At 37.7% G+C, this 20,938-nt stretch overlaps 1 protein-coding gene across 15 annotated transcripts in view; it reads right to left on the bottom strand.

The window, feature by feature from the left end:
- Nucleotides 1–20,938, bottom strand: part of LOC126297568 (CLIP-associating protein 1-A) — a 322,153-nt gene that overhangs the window by 60,576 nt on the left and 240,639 nt on the right. For all 15 annotated transcript variants that reach the window (XM_049988512.1, XM_049988519.1, XM_049988524.1 and 12 more), the window contains 2 exons: nucleotides 17,822–18,026; nucleotides 2,022–2,139 (listed from right to left, as the gene is read on the bottom strand). In XM_049988512.1, coding sequence (XP_049844469.1) covers nucleotides 2,022–2,139; nucleotides 17,822–18,026 — 323 coding nt within the window. The remainder of the gene's footprint in view (nucleotides 1–2,021; nucleotides 2,140–17,821; nucleotides 18,027–20,938) is intronic.

Here is a 20,938-nt window from a genome sequence, read left to right as displayed (position 1 = left end):
CAAAGTCAGATAATACAGCTGCAGAACAGTTCAAAGGAGTCTTCTTTCGGACAGGTACCCCACGCATACAATTATACTTATTGGTGACTTCTGTCTAGCCTCAATATGTTGGCAAAATAACATATTTGAAGTCAGTGGCAGATATAAAACATCGTCCAAAACTGTACTAAATTGTTTGTTCAAAAATTATTTTGAACAATTAGTTCAGGAGCCCACTAAAAGTGTGAATGGAGGTGAAAACACACTCGACATCTTAGCAACAAATAACCCTGATCAAATTGTTAGCATTGTGATGAATTCAGGGTACAGTGAATTCAAGGTCGTTGTAGCAATAATACACAAAACAGTTCAGAACACTGCTGCACAAGCAACAGAGAAGCATCCCAAATTTAAAAGAATGCAAAATTTCCAAGGTTGGTGATGTTTTACAGAAGCTTGAAATTTAGGGTGAGCTTCAATGCAAGGTGATTTTAATAGTTTTCACAACAAAACTCTGTTTTGACATGTGGTAGAAAATCCAGAGAGACTCTGGTCATACTGGAGGTACACCAGTGGCAAGACACTATCAATACCTTCAATGCATGATAGTGAAGGTCATGTTGTCAATGACAGTGTCAGTAAGATGGAGTTAAAATACAGTTTTCTGAAATTCCTTTACCAAAGAAGATAACATAAGTTTTCCAGAATTCGAATCAAGAGCTCCTGCCAACATGAGTAACTTAGATGTCGATATCATCAGTGTAGCAATTTTTTGCTAAATCACTTAATAAAGTCCTCCAGTCCAGATTGTATACCAATTAGAGTATGGTGATATAATAGCCCCATGCTTAACAATCATATACAACCACTCACTTGCCAAAATGTCCTAACCTACAGACTGGAAAGTTGCAAAGGTCACACCAATACTAGAGTAATCCAGTGAATTACAGACCCATATCACTAATGTTGATTTGCAGTAGGATTTTGGAACACATCCTACGTTTGAACCTTACGATTCTTAAACCAAGTGTTAAGAATTATTAAATTATGCTGTGTCCAAAATTTTACCAGGTGCCTTACTCTTTCATTCCTTTTCCCAGTACATATTCATCTATTTTTTTTCCCTTCTCTTCTCTTTACTACTGTCAAATTCCAGTCCCCCTTAAAAATTAGGTTTTCCTTTCCCCTTAACTATCTGAACAACATTATATTTGTTATTTCCCATTTCAACTGCACAGCTCTCACCACATCTCTCTGGCCTCCATTCTCCTGGACCCTGTCAAATCATTTAGTTTAGTCTCATCAACATGACATTCTCACTACATCACTCTGGCCTCTATTCTTCTGGACCCTGTCAAATTATTTATATAATATTTATATAATATTTATATAATTTTAGTCTCATCAACATTAGATTCTCAGTGTGTTTTCCAGCCACATTTATTTTAGAGGTACACACACACACACACACACACACACACACACACACACACACACACACACAGAGACAAAATTCTCTCTTTTCTGCAGTTTAGTAATGTTCTCTGAAGATATGCAGCATGACATAACTGTCATAGTGTGTGATGAGTTAAGATATATGAGGGTTCTACTGTAACGCTCTTAGAATGCATGAAAGACAATTAACGCTTCTACTATTTGGTGAGTTGTTACCTCTACATTTTCATTAGTTATTCTAGAAATTTGGTAAAACAATAATACTAAGTTGCCTTAACAGCAAAATGTCAATTTCAAAAATGATTTTTTTGTAAATTTGTGACTTACAAGAATATGAACAGTAAGAGTGAAACTGAAGAGAATGAATTGCTTTTATTTCTGTGTATTTCATGCCAGTTTTCATAATGCTGAAAACTGTATGTTCAGTTTCCTCGTAGTTAGGTGTGTTGATGTAATCTAAAGAAAGAGTTACATGTCTATGAACTACTGTCAGACTTACCACATATATTTATGCTACACAGGTGTCCATACAAAAAAAGAAAAAAAATAGCGACACAATACACTCAAAATAGCAATGGGACACTTACCAAGGCATCAGCTAGTGCAGACTCAGCTTCTCGACTCTGTTGTAATATTTTTTGGGCCATCACTGGTCGGGACTGTCCTTGGCGATCGCTCACATTGCCAATATGTCCAGACCTCCCTCTGTAGAAAATACAAATTCCAAGTTCAGAACAAATTCTATTACGAGTATAGTTTAAATAAATACTGAAAAATGCAACATCACAGAGTGTTAAGTCACATTCGTTTAAAATACTCTTGAATCACATCACATATTTCAAGAATATTACAGTTAAATTTATTTTTCCCATTCAGTCATTCCCTTTTTTAAAGCTCTGTACTTCTTATTCCTGAAAACAATACTAAGTCTGGTTTGTTGTTGCCAAAATTCAACTGTACTTTTCATATCACCAAGTACTGTTCATAGAAAATGTAATAGGGAGACAACCTCTAATGAATCATAATGGATAGCAAAGCACTGTAATATTCATACCAACCTTCGGGTTACCATTAGCTTTACTTTCAAAAAAACAGAACGAGTTATGGTAGACATAGGATATATTACACAAATTAAATAATATTGTCTGTGATAAAGAAAGAAAATTAAACATACATTCATATGCTCAAATAATGTCTTAACTGGTACATCAATATGCTTTAACTAAGGACCTGAAAAATTCACATTTGTGATAAATGCTAATATCTGTGCAAATTCCAGCTCAAAATGCAAACTACCTAATAAATGCTACTTTGTAAAAAAATGTATCTAAGTGAACAGGATGGGAGTAACTGAAAACTGATAAAAATTGTAACATGTTGACCATTACGGCCTATCAATTTGCAGTTGCTATAGTTCAGCCATAAGAAAACACAGTTAAATGTATCAAATACATCATCAAATAAGTTGATTTCAAACTCAATTACACTCAACATTTCAGCTATCATTAATTCACCCTTTTGCCTTTGGTTTCGCAGAGATAGTGGCCTTAAACATAATGTTACTGGCCTTAAACATAATGTTATTTTTAGCGAGGCCTTAAACATAATGTTATTGTTAGCGACTAGCAAGCGATCACTGCATGTCAACATCATTCGATTTCTATCGGTTCACCTATTCCAGTCAGCTACCCAACCAGAAGAGTCTTCCTGGAATGCATGCATATAGTTCAGTTCTGCTTCTACTATCTTGTTGGCTCTATCTGCATCCTGTAGTGTTACCAAATATGGATGTACATCTACATACCTACTCGATACAGTGAGTAGCTACTAGTCATTTCCTTAACTGTTCCACTATTAAATGTGGTGAGGGAAAAAGGACTATCTATAAGCCTCTAAACGAGCCCTAATTTCTCTTACCTGATCTTTATGGTCCTTATACGAAATGTACGTCAGCGGCAGTAGAATCAATCTGCAGTCAGTTCCAAATGCTGATTCTCTACATTTTCTTGATAGTATTCTGTGAAAAGAACATAGTCTTCCCACCAGGGACACTCTGTGATATTCACATGCTGATCGAACCTTGTTGTTGTTGTTGTTGTTGTTGTTGTCTTCAGTCCTGAGACTGGTTTGATGCAGCTCTCCATGCTACTCTATCCTGTGCAAGCTGCTTCATCTCCCAGTACCTACTGCAACCTACATCCTTCTGAATCTGCTTAGTGTACTCATCTCTCGGTCTCCCTCTACGATTTTTACCCTCCACGCTGCCCTCCAATGCTAAATTTGTGATCCCTTGATGCCTCAAAACATGTCCTACCAACCGATCCCTTCTTCTAGTCAAGTTGTGCCACAAACTTCTCTTCTCCCCAATCCTATTCAATACCTCCTCATTAGTTACGTGACCTATCCACCTTATCTTCAGTATTCTTCTGTAGCACCACATTTCGAAAGCTTCTATTCTCTTCTTGTCCAAACTAGTTATCATCCATGTTTCACTTCCATACATGGCTACACTCCAAACAAAACCAGTAACAAATCTAGCATCCTGGTCTGAATTGCTTTGATGCCTTCCTTTAATCTGACCTACTGGGTATCCCCAAGATTCGAGTAGTACCCAAGTATGGGTCATACTTCTGTTCTATATGCAGTCTTCTTTGCAGATGAACCACACTTTCCTAAAATTCTTCTAATAAATCATAATCGACCATTGCCTTCTACTGCAGTCCTTATGTCCGCATTCCATCTCATATCACCTTGCAACATTACAGATAAATATTTAATTGAAGTGACCATGTTAGCAGCACAGTGCTAATGCTGTATCTGAACAATACGGGAGCGTTTCTCTTACTTATCTACATTAACTTACATTTTCCTACATTTGGAACTAGCTGCCATTCATCACATCAACTATAAATTTTCTCAAGATCATCTTATATCCTCCTACAATTACTCAACAATGACATCTTCCCATACTCCACAGTGTCATCAGCAAACAGCAGACTGATGCTCACCTTGTCTGCCAAATCATTTATGCATATAGAAAATAAGAGCGGTCCTATCACATTTCCCTGTGGCACTACTGTCCCACCCCCAAACTAACCAACCAGTATGCCCAGCCTACGAAGTCTGACATCTGTAATGAAGGGTGGCCGCCAAACCCTATGACACCTGGACGTGTTTTCACCTTGGTTTCGCCACAGCAGTCCTCGAACATTCAACAAGTCATACAGTTTTCAAAATGCTTGTACCAAGCCTCCAGGCCATCACAATCTGCCCTGGATATAATTTGGATAGATCGCATGCATTCCCATTCTACACATAGACAGTACGATCACTGACAATATTTGTACCGTGCAAGTGTGTGACTAGCAGTCATTCTGCACGAGGTAATGCTGCTATCGCCTGGATGAGTTTATATCGACAGTAGGTCGGCGGTCATAATGTTCTGGCTGATCAGTGTACATACGTAAGATGATGCATACTGCTGAACATGGTTGATGAGAACACTAATAGAACACCACATTGCAGCACCATAACAAGTCAGCAGTTGCAGAACATTGCCTATCGGAATCGTGTGGAATGTATTATGATCATACTACACAGACTTCTAACTTATGGAACTGTGTCATTAAAGGATTATTGAGATTGGGTATGGGAACTGCTGACCAGTCTTTAGTAAGAGCTGAGACCCCACTGATTAAGAAGAGGAAGTATAATCTCACAATGAACTGATTTTGGTGGAAAGTGGAGCAACAGCAGAGATTCCACCAGGATGCATCCCTGGTCACGAACTGTGGCTAGAGCAATGTGTCAACACGATGTGGAAGAGCACCGCACCAGTCCCTAAGCAGTCAGTTCACCATCAGCACACCCAACGATGGCAATGTGGCTGATTGTCAAAATACTGTGCCCATTGCACATTCACATCTAGCTGTTCACCTGTGAACTATTTCACCATGAATTATGCTTGAAGAATAAGTTACCCATTGTTGAAAGCTTACATTGTGCTTAATGACAAAAACAATATAAAGACAGTTTCAGGAAAAGTAATGTTCAAGTTTTTGCAAAAGCCAATATTTCATTAGATATGCTGCAAAATCACGAAATACCAATTCTTGAAAGAAGATGTACCATGCACGAGGACTTTATGTGAGAAATATTTACCAGGTAAGTTATTTATATTTAAGATTTGAGACTTTTGTCAATTTTCAACATTAAAGGCAAAGCAGACCTCAGATTTAGTGCACTAATTTAGAGAATATGTGTTTTTTGTGCGCACACACAAAAGACTATCAGCTTATCTGCACTCATTTAGTGATGAATAGAAGTGCTGTCTCAAGTCTGCTGTTCACTGTTCCTACTAAACCTTAAATGTCACATTGGAATTACCGAAGTCACACATGGACACACAGAATATTCATTTTTTGTTATAAGGGTACCTTTTTTTTCTCTCCAGAAATGTATTAAATAGCAGTAATTGATTTTCTGTGCATTGCCATGTGACATAATGAAAAATTTAGAAACCAACGGCATACAGTCACAGTATATTGCATAAACAGGCAGTGTTTTCTATGTTGCTTATCATATTTTTTTTATCCAGTACTTGTCACACACTGCAGCTCTATTCACCAGATTTATTTCATTTGTCACATGCACAATGTGTTTTGGTAAACAAGTCCCATTGTAAAGTGGGTTATATTACATTTTAAGTGTCAAACTTGATGCATTGTATGTGAGTTGCTATGTTGCAGCGGTGACTTAACTGTAACATAAACACATGAAAACTGTTATGTATTTGTCTTTTATATGCTATCAAACGGTGAAGTGATTGCAGTTACAAAATTCTCAATGTTCTCTTATGAAGAAAATCATCTGCTACTCATCACTTACAAGTTCTTTCAAAGTTTTGTAAATATAATTACTTTCACACTTGGCACCAGGTAACATACAGGGTGTACATAAAGTCCGGGAACACTTTCAATTATTTACTGCATAAGAACCAAACATTGTACAGATGCCATACACGTCATTTTGAAGAGAAACTTTTATTTTTATTTTCCTTCACGTATACTGCCACAGCGTAGTTTGGTAATTTGCTGATAGTCAGTGCTAGTCGCAAACATGGTGAGTTCAGGTGCAGAGCGAGCTTTCTGTGTACACCTCCCCGATCACCAGATCTCACTTCGTGCGACTTTTTTTTCTCTGGGGACACATTAAAGATCTGGTGTATGTACCTCCTCTACCACATGATGTAGCACAGCTCCAGGAGAGAATATAGGAAGCGACTGCCATAGTCGACAATGTCATGCCGAGATGAATATGGCAAGAATTCAATTACCAAATTGACGTCTGTCGGGTCACTTATGGTTCGCATATCGAATGTTTCTAAAAAAAAAAGAAAAAAAAAATGCTAACTTTCAGAGTTTCAGTTCAAAATGCAGTATGTATGGCATCTGTACAAGGTTTAGTACTTGTGCAATAAATAATTGAAAGTGTTCTCAGACTTTATGGACACCCTGTACAATGGTAAAATGTGTGTGTGTGTGTGTGTGTGTGTGTGTGTGTGTGTGGGACTGGGGGGGGGGGGGGGGGGGGGAGCACCATCCTACTATGGCTAAGAGCAAAGTGGACAACCCAGTGGCATGACATGCAGCTGAACAAAACATGTTTGATTTCAATGGCTGCTTCAAAACCAGGACCAAGTGGATTGTCTCCTCCACCACAAGCTTTTCTATCCCTAGCCCCTTCCCCTCCCCATTCCAAATTATTGCTTTCATTCACTGTTGACATGTGCCATCTGTCTGCAGCAGCTGGACATAGAGGTTATGTGTGCATGAGGTGTGTCTGCTTGTTTGAATGTGTATGTGTGTGTGTGTGTGTGTGTGTGTGTGTGTGTGTGTGTGAGCAGAAGCTGAATGTGTAAAAGTCTTTTGGTTGTGCCTATCAGTACATCATCTGTATGGGCAACAGCAATCTATCGTTTTCATAATACTGTCGATATTCCAAACTGGACTCTCCATTAAGGAAATTTAATTCATCTATGAAAGAAATGGTTTATAAAACACTTGCAAGGACAATTCCTGAGCACTGCTCATCAACCTAGGGTCCTTACCAGGTTGGATTAGAAGAAGAGCCAATGAAGTGTGCCACGTTACATCACAAGATCACTTAGGAATCAGATCATTACAGAGATGTTCAACAAGCTCCAGTAGCAGACAGTACAAGAGAAGTAATAACAGAGAGGTTTAGAAATGAAATTAAAGGGCGTACATTTCAAGAAGGGTAGGGCAACATATCACTTCCTCTAACAGACGTCTCCTGAAATATTAGTGATGAGAAAACTGCAGAAGCAGAGCTCATACTGAGATTTATTATCAGTCGTTCTTCACATCATGACTCACTAAATGGAACAAGGATGGGAGAAAAATGGTAGTGGAACCAGAAATACCCTCTGCCACACATAATAAGGCAGCTTGTGGAGTAGAGATGCCGAGGGAGATCTATTGGTGTGTATGGCTACATGTTCGTCATTCACAAATTACTAAATAGTACAATGCCTTGAATATTAAAAAAATCAGCATATTAGCCTTCGATACTACTCATGTTGCTAATGATACATACTTATTACACTAACTGATAACATTGTAATACTTGTTTACAGTTCTTCACAACATTTGACAACCATAACCCTACTGGAGTCACCATTTAACATTTCAAATTCTGAAGGATTAAACACACATTAGAATTACTCTGTATCCAAATGTATCAATTGAGAAATCATACATTGAATGTTAATCATTTGTCCTGTCAAGAATTAAGAATTCCACACATTCAAAACAAAACCACCATCATGATTCACAGAATTTGCATAAGTCTGCTTGATAGGTTCACGGGAATTACGCCGGATAATATTGTAGAAACCGCACAATATTTCAGCAAGACAACTGCCTGCCATCTTCAGGAGCTACTGTCGCGTCACTGAGAAGCTCGCCAATTTATATGCTGGCTTTCTACAACAGCTCAGGCGCCAGCGGGGCATGACGTCATCGAAGACCAATCGTAGACAGCGTCGAATACAGGAGCCCTCTGCTGAAGAATGGGTCGCGGTCTGCGAAAGCGCGCCGCGGTGCGGGAAAATGCGGCCGGGAGCAACGGACTCCGTTCACACGCGCGAGGTGTTGGCGTGTGATTTAAGCATCTGCGCTAAGGCTTCCCATCTGCGTTAATTCGGTGCGGTTGCCACTCTGCGGCTGATGATTCCTTAGTGCCGCCAAGGCTGGCTCCCAGGCTTTGCTCAGGTGAAACCCCGTGTCTCTGTTTATTAGGTCACTGTTTATACGCATTTCGACAGCCTCTTTGATGATGGAGTCCCAGTATGTGGAAGCATGTGAAAGGACCTTGGTTTCTTCGTAATTCATGCCGTGTCCCGTGTCAAGGCAAGGCAGTGTTCAGCAACCGCAGATATCTCTGGCTGACCCAACCTCGTGTGACGTTTATGTTCGTCGCATCTGTCTTTGATCGTACAACGCATCTGGCCAATATAAGACTTCCCGCATTGGCACGGAATTTTATATATTCCTGGTCTTCTCACGCCGAGGTTGTCTTTAACAGAGCCCAATATTGATTGCACTCATGCTGGAGGCCGGAAAACACATTTAATCCGGTACGTCTTGAAAATTCTGCCCATCTTAAAAGACACGCCACCGACATACGGTAGAAAAACCAACCTCGTGGTGTTCTCTGCTTCTTCAGGCTCTTCTTGAGGTTTGGAGCATACACTTCACAGATTTTGATGAAGTTTTAGACTCAGTTTCAGTCAGATCTGCACAAACAGCCTTTGAAAATCAGTGAACTCAATTATGGAAAGGGTTGTTGCTATTCACCATATAGCAGATGCCAGGCTCGGTGAAAGGTGAAAATCAACTGAAATGGGCTCAAAGACATAATGAGATTAAAGAAAAAAAAATAAAGAGACTGTAGTGGCTTGCAGGTCTGTGGGTGGATAAGTGTAAAGTAGGGAGACGGAAGATGCGACTACATTAGGTGAAGTTGGCACTGGAACAGAGAGGAGAAGGCATTGGAAGTGGGGAGGGGTTGGTAGGATAAGTTACAAGTTCACGTGGCACAGGACGGTACAGAAAATAACACTCGAAAATGTGCAAAAGTGATGCAGAAAGAGAGATCAATTTGAAGGTATAGGATTAATGATATCAGTGGGAGTAATGTGGGACATGAGATGCTGCACCAACAATTGACGCAGTCTAGTAGCTGTCTGTTGTGCGCGGTGGAGACAGTTGACACAGTAGAGAGTCAGTGTGGTTGGTAAGGTGACAGGAGAAACACAGGAAACGAAGAGAAAGGAGGACTAGCCTCAGCAGCCAGTGACTGTGTGTGTGTGTGTGTGTGTGTGTGTGTGTGTGCGCGCGCAATTTTTGAAACAATCTGGTAGTTTTTTTTTAGATTTGTACTATATAAAATGACTTTATAAAGTTGAAGCTGTGTGATTGTAGTAAATGAGTATCAGTAATGGATTCATGAAATTTTTCGAGTAGTTTTCTACATGGTACTTCTATGACATTAGAGGGAACAGAAAAGGGCTCTGCTGTTACATTCGTCTCTCTCTCATATACACTACTTGGTATCTCCACCCTCACCTCACCTTTAGTTTGTCTCACCCTTCTGTCCTCTTCTCTACCCCCATCTCAGCCCCCTGCCACTGTGTGTGTGTGTGTGTGTGTGTGTGTGTGTGTGTGTGACATGATAACCTCAGACAGATGAATACAGTGCAAGAGATGCAAGACAACACATATCCAAACACCACCCAAACTACTTCCGTAAATATTTGCGCTCAACGAAAGTAAAAATTTCTCGAAATGCATTGAGCTAAGCATGTAAAAATACGTAACTGGAGCAGCGATTCATTATTTAAATAATAAATAACAGCTGCAGGCTTTGCAAAAATATTGATTATGACGTATGAAATTGAATCAAATGTTTCTCCTTCGCAGTCAGTTATTGGTTCAGGTTACATCAGCATTTTTATCGGATAGTAAATTTTTATTCGATAATAAAAAGTCCCTGAGAAGCATTTTGATGACTATTATATAGATATATATATAAAGCGTGAAGATTCAACAGGGAGTATCCTATACGTAACTTTTACAGCTTAAAAATTATTTCCCAAATTTTACTCTTTCCTGTATATTATATAATTTTTTTGAAGTCCCTTGAAAAGTGGATTTCATTGTACTTTATACTAGGCCATTCTCTTGCTTGTCCCAGCACCTTCCCTTCAAGAATATTAATTATGAAGATTTTGTGTGTGATGGCATATCCAATAAATTTTCTTTTTCATTTCTACATTTTCTTTAGTAGTCTTCCCTCTTCATTTGCTTCCTTTAAGACTTCCTGGTTGGTTTTCCTTTCTGTCCAATTGTTGTAGCCTTTTCTGCCATATCCACATTTCAGCAGCTTCCTTTCCAGTTTATCCAGAGTCCAACTTTCATTTCCAAAAAGCTGAGTACTCCCTAAAATAATTTTGCAATGAATTTTCTGCCATTTACATTCATATTTTTTCTGGTTCAAATGTTTTTCTTAGTTATAAATGGCTGTTTTGCCAATGCAATCCTTCTCTTCACTGCCATTAAACATCTATTGTCCTCTGCGATCATACTATGAAGATGACAAAATTGTTTCACCTAATCAATTTTGACGTCATCAATATTTACATCGGTTCTAGTTCCTCCTGTACTTTTTCTGCACTAGCATTACTTTTGTTTTAAATTGGTTCACTTTTAATTTCCACAGTTTAAATGTGCCTGAGTGGACTTGCAGCATTCTATTCAAATTTTCTTTCAGAGTCTGCAGCTGTCATGATGTATTCAACAAATCTGATCCAATGTATCCATTCACCTTTGTCTTCTCCTTCCTGATATGAATAACTTTTTCAACAAACATAATAAATAAATATGGGGATAGTGGACATACTCGTCTAATTCCTTTTCTAATCCTGAACTCTTCCTCTACCTTCCTGGTGTTTACTTTTTGTGCTTTGGTTCTGATGCAGTTGATTGTTTTTCTAGCAATCCAGTCAAGTTCTATTTTTGTCATAACTGTAAAGAGTGGCTTCTAGTTCACATTGTCAAAAGCATTTCCTAAGTAAATAAAAGTAAGGTAGTCTGGCCAAAATTGCCAAATGTGTGCATGAGGTGTACCTGGCTTATGTGTGAATGTGTGTGTTTTCCTTTCTTTTCTAAAGAAGGCTTTGGCCAAGCGCTAAGTGTGTAACAGTCTTTTTGTTGTGTCTGTTTGCAATTCAACATGTCACCTTCACAGTGAGTAGCAATCTATACTTTTCATAACACCATTGACATTCCAAGCGGGACTTACCATTGTAAGGAATGTTATTCTATTCATACCCATCCTTCTCTCCAATAGCATGCACATGGCCAAAATTGCTTCCCTTGTTCCTCTGCATTCTCTAAATCCAAATTAGCCTTCTCCAAATACTGATCTCCTTTTTCTTTTCTCATGCTCTAACTACATTAATGAGTAATTTGGATGCAGGATATAACACACATATTGTTCTATAATTGTTATATGCCAATGCTACAACTCCATTAAACTTTACCAGGATAATCAGAAATTCAAAATGAAAGGGAAGTTGGAAAAGCAGATTCCATGACACTAACATTATTCTCAGTAGCCCCATGCAAAAACAAAGATGTGAATACATGTTAATGGAATGTTATCTGGAAAACCTCCATTTAACTGATAACGACATACTGATTGATTTTTTAAAAATCTGCTTTAGTTGCACTGCTATAGCTGCACTTTTATTTTGCCAAATGAACATGTTTCAGTATCATCATTGGGCCATTCCCTAGTGCACAGTCATCAAAGTCACTTACCTCTATCAAAAATATGTCTGGAATTTGTAATGTACTGTTTACCTCTAGTGTGGATAAACTTCCACAGCAAGTAGGAAAATGTAATATAGTAATTTTGAAAGTAGGACTTAAAATCATTTATAACACTATTTCACAAGGGTTCTATTTTTGATATTAAAGTGTGTGCTTCTAAACCAGTTTACCATGAGAAATTCAAATATGTAAACAAAATATTGTTGTCAGGTATACTTTTGCATCCAGTAGTGATGGAACGTAACAATTTCTTGTTCAACAGCAGGTGGGAAGAATAAGAAGTCAATGGGTTATCCCCCGCCACACCTATGCAATTAAGACCACCTGCAATAGCTCATTAACTTGAACAATGACAGACAGTTGCTGCCTCGGAAGTGAACTTTCCCCCTCCCCGGAGGCAGTTGCATTGAGTTTACAACAGTGGTGTGAGCCCTGATTTGTGTCAATCTTAATGAGTGAGTGTTTTGGGTGCCAAGTAACCATCTCTGTCATATTTCTGAGCGAAGTTGAACTTCCTGTGTTTAAATTGGTGTAGCCTGGTGCTGAAGGTAGACTGACTGACTGTTTTTACATATCAGCATTTCTCTAGTATTAATGTATTACCAGTGTACTGCAGAAGAGTTATTTTTAAATTTTCAGAAATGTGGATGTCGATATAAGCCAGATAACTTCTGCTATATCTGAGGGAAGTCACCTTTGTCAGAAATAGAAAAAAATTTCAACAGTCATAAAGAAAGCATATAAACATTACTTTAATAGAGGTAGGAGACCAAGATAAGGAATGGGCACCACATTTCTGTTGTACTACATGTTATTGCAAACTAATTCAGTGGTGGAAAGGTAAAGAGAATTTGGCGTTGTTCGCTGTGCCCATGGTGTGGAGAGAGCCAAGGAGAGAATTACTGATTGTTATTTCTGTCCAACAAAAATTCGGGGTTTTACAAACTAAAAATTGAAGGGGCACATTGTTTACCCAGATCTGCCTTCAGCAAGAATGCCAGTGTAGTACACTGACAGCCTTCCAGTACCTTCAAGAGCTTCAGGTCAAACTCGGAGTGACAGTGAAGTTAGTAGTACTTAAGAAATCGCAGATGATCCTTTATATCACTGCACAAGTGAGTCACCACCACTTTTTTTAACATAAGCAGATTTAAATGATTTAGTACGTGATCTAGGACTAAGTAAACTGCTTGGTTCAAGATTAAAAGAGTACAATCTACTCCACCAAAGTACTAAAATCAGTGTGTTCAGGCACAGAGAACATGCCTTTATTTCCTATTTTGCAACTAACGGAGCACTGACATTTTGCAATGACATTGCTTGCCTCACAAAAGTGCTGAATTTCACCTATATTTCACAAGAGTGGAGACTTTTCACAGATGTGTTGAAACAAGTCTCGAGGGTGTTTTTCTCCATTACGGAAATAAAATACCTTCTACACAAGTAGCTTACGCCAGCTTGACCAAAGAGAATTATGAATTCGTACAAATGATGCTAAATTCATTACAATGCAATGAATACAAATGGCAAATATATGCAGATTTCAAAGTAATTGCTATGGTACTGGGAATGCAACAATGCTACACAAAGTATGCCTGTTTTCTTTGCCCATGGGATAGTCGAGGCAGAAATTCTCACTAAGTGAACAAGAAATGGCCTAGGCGAAGATGGAAAGTGGGCGAAAAGAATGTACAACATTAAAGTCTGGTAGCTCCTGGAGATATATTATTTCCACTGCTTCACATCAAACTTGCGGAGTGTGCGCTGATATGAAAAGGCGAGTTCGAGTCTCGGTCTGGCACACTGTTTTAACCTGCCAGGAAGTTTCATATAAGCACACACACCACTGCAGAATGAATATCTCATTCTGGAAACATCCCCCAGGCTGTGGCTAAGCAATGTTTCCGCAATATCCTTTTTTTCCAGGAGAGGTTCGCAGGAGAGCTTCTGTGACGTTTGGAAGGTAGGAGACGAGATATTGGCAGAAGTAAAGGTGTGAGGTTGGGGCACGAGTCGTGCTTGGGTAGCTCAGATGGTAGAGCACTTGCCCACAAAAGGCAAAGGTCCCGAGTTCGAGTCTTGGTCCGGCACACTATTTAATTTTCTAGGGAGTTTCAGTTGTAGTGATGTAGCAGATGAAAACGGCAAAAGATTCTATGAAGACTTTTCTACTATAGAAAGGTGTTATGAAGGCAAGCGGGGTACCATCTATGATAGGAGATTATTGCTAGAATATCATTTGAGAGAAGAAAGATTCACAATACAAGAGAAAAAATTGATGTGCATTACAATACAATGGATTTTTTTTTTGTCAATTTTCTGTAATTTCTCATGTCAAATAAATGCTACAAAGCTTATACACAAAGATTACAGTGTTATATGTTAGATCTCATCCTCCATTAATGTGATGAGCTTATATCATCAAACATGAATTCGTTTATCGAATTTCTCCTCATGTTTGCTGCACTATATCAGAAACAGAAAAGAGAAATGAAATTGTGAACCTATACATGACAGAAAAAACTAAAAAAAGTTTTGAATTCAACACTCAAAGTACAACTAGGAAATAGAAATAGAAAAAAAGTATTTTTTGTAGAACAGTGTAGTGAGACTAAAATAATGTACAAAGAACACACCAAAAAAGGAACTGTACAAATGAAGTTGAAAAATAGTTGGTACATTTTTAAGTGGAGGGCAGTTCAAGACAAGGACTGCATGAGCAGAAAACATCTGAGCAGAAGAGCAAAGACAGTCTGGAGTGTTTTGTCTAACAATAACTTTCAAAGCAAAGCATCTTGTGACCAAGGAAACAAAAATTAACTATTTGTCTGTATTAGTAGCTTCAACCTGTAACAGCAAAACATGGATTTTTTTTATTGACTAAACAACCCTAAAACTGAAGGGTGGACAGCAAGCAATTGGGAGGTACTAGTTACAAATTATTAAACAAGCAAAGGTCTGTGCTCCTACCCACACAGGCCAATTGGGACTGACTGACTGCCATACCATCCTCTGCCAATGGCATCATTCAGATGCGTGATGGAGGTGCATAGCATCAACACTGCTCTCTGGCTGTAGTTAGTGTTCTTAAGTTGTGTGTTCACTGTCAAGTTAACTTAAATGCTAGTCTCTTGCAGAAGCTACTTTTGTTAACTTGCAGAGCTTCCAAAAGTTAGTGAAAACACTTTATAGCAGATACTTGTCGAACATGCCGGCTGCTGTAAGTTTTTCTCAAACTTGCAGAAGTTTTGTGTGTTGAATCCAGGTACAAAAATCATGGTGTCCAAAAGGAGAATAGGGCAACCCCTAAACATAAATAACTGGCCACATAGTCAGCCAAGAAAATGTGAAATGAATATATAGATTAATTTGTTTCACCAAAAGGGGAAGTAGAATGACAGTAGTGTCATCTATAAATTCTACAGTAAACAAAAATGTTTGTAATAAATAGTGCCTGTAAAAATCGATGAGCAATTAATAGCGATCTCTTGGTTGTATAACCAGCAGTATTTTTGAATCTTGTTTTAGAATTTATTATTTTTGTAATAAAAGTAATAAATTTTGTTTATAAAATTTGAAGAGTAATTAAAAGGTGATCCCTTGGTGATACAAGTTGTAGCATTCTTGTGTCCTGTTTTCGAATATGTTATTGTACAATAGACGAGATATTTTTTAAACTTGCATACAAAATTCCCAAATATTTTTTAATCTACGTGAAGCTCTTTGATTCTTGTTTATTCAATAGTGTTTCTTGATAATTTAAATATGTACACCTCTGTATCCAAACTTTTTTCCCTTTTCTCTGCTTTTTGTTTTTCTTGATGATTTTTCTGCAATAGCAATAATAATAATGATAATAATAATAATAATAATAATAATAATGCAACAATTATGGTGGCTGCACTGGTTTTTAAACATGACACTGTAAATTCCTACTTGGCTATCTCATGATGAAACTCATGTGGAAACAATTCTGCAAGTACTTGCAGGAAGTTTCTGAAATAAACTTGCCCAAGTGACTTGCGAAAGCAAACTTGTGCACGTTTTTGTTATAATGTAAACACCTCAGCAAGTATTTGTATAAGTTACTTGCTAATAGACACCCGCCTTTAACCTTGGAACCACTGATTCTCACTCAAGTAGCTCCTCAACTGACATCATTAGGCTGAGTGCATTATGTTCTAGTTCCACAAATAAGGAAAAATCCCTGTGGTACTGGGAATTGACCACAGGTACTTCATATAGCAGCTGGAAGTGCTTATCATTGAGCTATGGAGGTAGACAGGAATTATTAAAAGGGAGACAGGAAAACTAACAAATGTATCGGGATATACACTGGAGTTCAGTATGTAATTATGGCGATAATGTGGGAATGATATGGAAATGGGTGTGACACTTTGTCAGGTGACCGAATAGTGGATGGTACAAGAAACTTCTTTGTAGCATTCGAGATGAGGAGGAGGAGGAGGAGGAGATTAGTGTTTTAACATGCCATCAACAATCAGTTCACTAGAGGTGGGGCAAAGCTCCAATTAGGAAAAGATGAGTAAGGAAATCGGCCGTGCCCCTTGTCAGAGGAACCGGCATTTGCCTGAAGCGATTTAGTGAAATCACAGAAAACCTAATTCAGGATGGCAAGACATTGGCATGACCCTCTAAGAGAGAAAAGAGCAAGATGATCACTGGAAGACAACATTAGAAACGTGGATGTATCGCTGAAGAACAATTTTCTTGGAAAAGGCTAGAACAGGCTTCCATACAAAAGTATAAGGTATTTCAACAAGTGTATTCAGTGATTTGTCATTACGAAACTGACACAACAATAACAATCACAGGCAAGAGAATAAAAGAAATGAACCTGCTGTACAGATTTAAATGAACACACAGATTATTATTATTATTATTTTAAAAATTTTAATTTTTCATTTGTCTCATGCAGTCAGCAGTATTTTCTTTCTCTGAAAACAATTAAGTTTCCCCACCACAACTGTCTCAAGCACAAAAAACTATGCCTTACTGTTGAAAATTAAGCAGACAGAGCATGAGCAATTCACTGGCAGGAACATAAAATTTTCAGTTTTAGGATATAGCTCAAATTGGATTGCTGAATTAAATCAGAGCTAGCCTGAGCTTCACATGAACCAATTTAGAGAAATCACACAAAACTAAAATCTAGGATGGCTGGACAAAGACAGTACAGTGTATTAACCACTGCATTATCTGACTTGGTTTTCGCAATATGGAGCTTGTTTCTCTGTTCATATTGTTTGAAAGCCTGTCTCTATTAAGTGATGAGCAGCCGAGGTCACACAAATGCACAAAACATGTTGATAACACAAATAAAGAGTTACTAAAAATCTATTTTGAGTAACGGCAAGTATGCTAATTATACAACTGCTTAACTTATAAACAAACTGGTAAGTACAGAAAAACAATATACATTTTTTATAACAGAAATTAAATGATACCTCAATTTTGAGCCAAATGAGCGATCAAGTAGATTTAAAGAGTAACGACTTGGCGAAGTCTCTCTGCTAGCTTCACGACTAGGTCCTGTCGAGAGAGGGATGCCGGATGGTCTACGTTGTCTGCCATCATGCCCTGTTTCTCTGTTTGTATTTGAAAAGGTAGCATAACTTAGCCTGGAAGACGGAGACCCTGAGCGGCTTGTAGCTATGAACAAAATAACAACAATAATAAAGAAAAAGATCATCTTTCAATCATGTTACAAGTAATTTACAGAATAAAAGACATAAACTATATCAGTATATGGGAAAAATATAAGCATCATCACAGAACTAAATAAAACGTGAAAGGTACATATGCACCAGAGTTTTATTAAAAAAAAAATCATTTTCATTTAAACAAATACATCCATTTGGCACTCAAAACTGTGGTTTTTAATTATTTAAATGAAAAGCGTCATAAATTTCTACAACCTTGCAATGTCTTACATTCTAACAGCTTGATATCTCAATCACTAAATATCTAGGTTTTTTATGATTGTTACAGTAGAGTCTCATAAGAAAGAAGTCTACATGCAAGTGCACCAGACACTGCAGCTCTTGATGCCTTGTAGTGTCTAACATACCATTCTGTAATGTCTACTTGTAAAATGTTACCCTCAACAGCAACTAAATGACAATGTTTTGTATGGAAACAAACTGTATTTATCGATCAATGAATGTTGATGAAAGTTTATTTCATTTGGTTTAGGAAATATTAGATCAAATATATGTTTTCACGTTTGTAAAAATAATTTCACAATTATTCCCTAAATGAAAACTCACTCTGAAGGTGCTTTCTTGTATCTAACACGGCACGAAAATCGCTAATGTTATTGAGTAGACCATTTATCTTGGAAAACTGCACAACCACCTCATAACTTCATATACTGTTGCCTGCTTGTCATCCAATCAGAGATACGTCTTGTAAAGTGTGGGCTACAGTGATGACTACATAACAAGAACAATTTTACATTATCCTTTATCAGCTAGAGAAATGTACTTGTGCCTGAACTAAAGTCTCAATGAATGTAAAACTTGCAATAATAATTCACAGGCACACACTCAGCTGCCCCATCATAAAATATGCTGATAAAATGACTGCTGACAGACTAACCATAGCTTTTATATCCACGCCCCCTTCCACTTGTCTCCCATGGTTTTTAGCATGCTGGTTACTGCACCATCCAAGGTTCACAGCCAGGAAAATTATCAATAAATAATGTATTTCATTGAAACCCTGACTGCATCATAAGTCATTTTGTTGTTGTTGAACGGTAGCTCTTTAAAGCAAAGTGAGAGTTCCCAGACCTTGTTACAATTGAAACCACAGTCACAATTAATTAATTTTTAGATTTTTGGGTTGAAAATGACAAAAAGTTGACTTACTTTTCCTATTTTCATTCACTGATGTCTTACAGCAACAAACTTTGGCATGACTCCTCATTGATGAAATAAGTATTTGTTGCTCGTAAGTGTGTAATTAGGGTCACACGTAACTGCCGTGTCTTTATAGTCTGTAGAAAATGCTTAATTCGGTGTTTCTGCAGGACTCATTTGATTTTTTCCAGATAATACACTATCATGTGGAAGACACACATTAGCTGTGGTCTTCTCAGGCTCTTCTAGTTCTACTGTCATTATAAGTTGTAGGGCAGAAGAATATGTATCTGTGTAACTACTCACAGAGTACACAGTCTTCAGCTGCTCAAAAATTTCTTTGTGAGACTTCCATGCCATAGAGGATGCAAGCACTACCAACAGGAATGAACTCTAAAGGGTAAGGTGGAAGAGTAATGAGATATGGGAAGTATGGAAGGAAGATTAGGGTTGACAATTAGAGACAAAGCACAAGCTCAGATGGAGTATGGAGGGAAATGAAACTGGCCATGTCCTTTCGAAGGAACCATCCCAGCATTTGTCTTATGTGGTTTAGGACAATTGAAGAATGGAACTCAGTACATTCTGCACACAGAAATGTTAAATGGGGGTAGGTAAATTTCCATTACTTTTTTAGTCAATACCCATGTTTATATCTGAACTACTGTGACCACATATAATTAATTATTCCATCCAGCACGGGCTGTAACTAATAAAAGTGTTTCTTCTGAGATACAGTCAAGTGTAACACTTATGCTTAACATAGAATACTAAAAGTTTGTCACCACATCATTTATTTTACAATAAGTAAGTAATTAAAAATAAAAGGAGGAACTAATAATCCAAACAACACTTTAAATTTTTTTCTATTGTGTATTAAATTGTTTATTTAGCTACCATTCTCCTGAATGTAACAGTCTAGTTAATTTTATAAAAAAAAGTTTATTTAACGAAATATGACCAAGTTACGATACATACAAAATATGTATTACCTAAAATTTCTACACAGCTGAAAGTTATTCATATTAGCCTTGACATACCTCAACTGAAAACACCTTTTCTCAATTTTTTTTCCAAAAGTAATGTCTTTGAATAGTTGCTGATAATAAAGACTTTCATTTTCCAGAATATTCTTTTGTAAAATTGAATAAGATTTTAATTGCCAATGCTATATATTTGTAACCCTAATTCTCAGGTCTCACTTTTTCAAAATTAATGTTGAAATTAAAAAGTTTTCATTTCAAGAAAATTCTTGTGGGAAAGGTGGTGGTGGTGGTGGTCGTCGTCGTGGTCGCTTTGCAGGGCACTCAACTGCGCGGTCATCAGACCCCATAAAAAATCAGAATTTTTACACAGTCCACTCCAGCCAGTCATGAATGATGAAATGAGGAGCACAACACAACCAACCAACTCCCTGGCAGAGAAATGTGGGAAAGATGAGACTACAAATACAGCTACTGCACACCAATTCAGTGAGTAAGTGGGTTTCATGGGCCAGTTCAGTGAATCTTTGTTTCACTTGCAATCTGTAAAGGAACTACGCCAATCAGTCTGATTAACTCATTACTTGAAGTATATGCCACTTGTCTGAAAACACCTGTCATTTTGTCTGAGCTGTCTGTAGAAGCTGTGCTACAAACAGGTGATTTGATGTAAACAAATGAAGAAGAAGAAGATGATGAAATATGTTTCAATTGTCCC

The sequence above is a fragment of the Schistocerca gregaria genome, chromosome X (assembly GCF_023897955.1).
Source record: "Schistocerca gregaria isolate iqSchGreg1 chromosome X, iqSchGreg1.2, whole genome shotgun sequence".
NCBI lineage: Eukaryota > Metazoa > Arthropoda > Insecta > Orthoptera > Acrididae > Schistocerca > Schistocerca gregaria.
This window is presented reverse-complemented; position numbering and strand designations above follow the sequence as displayed.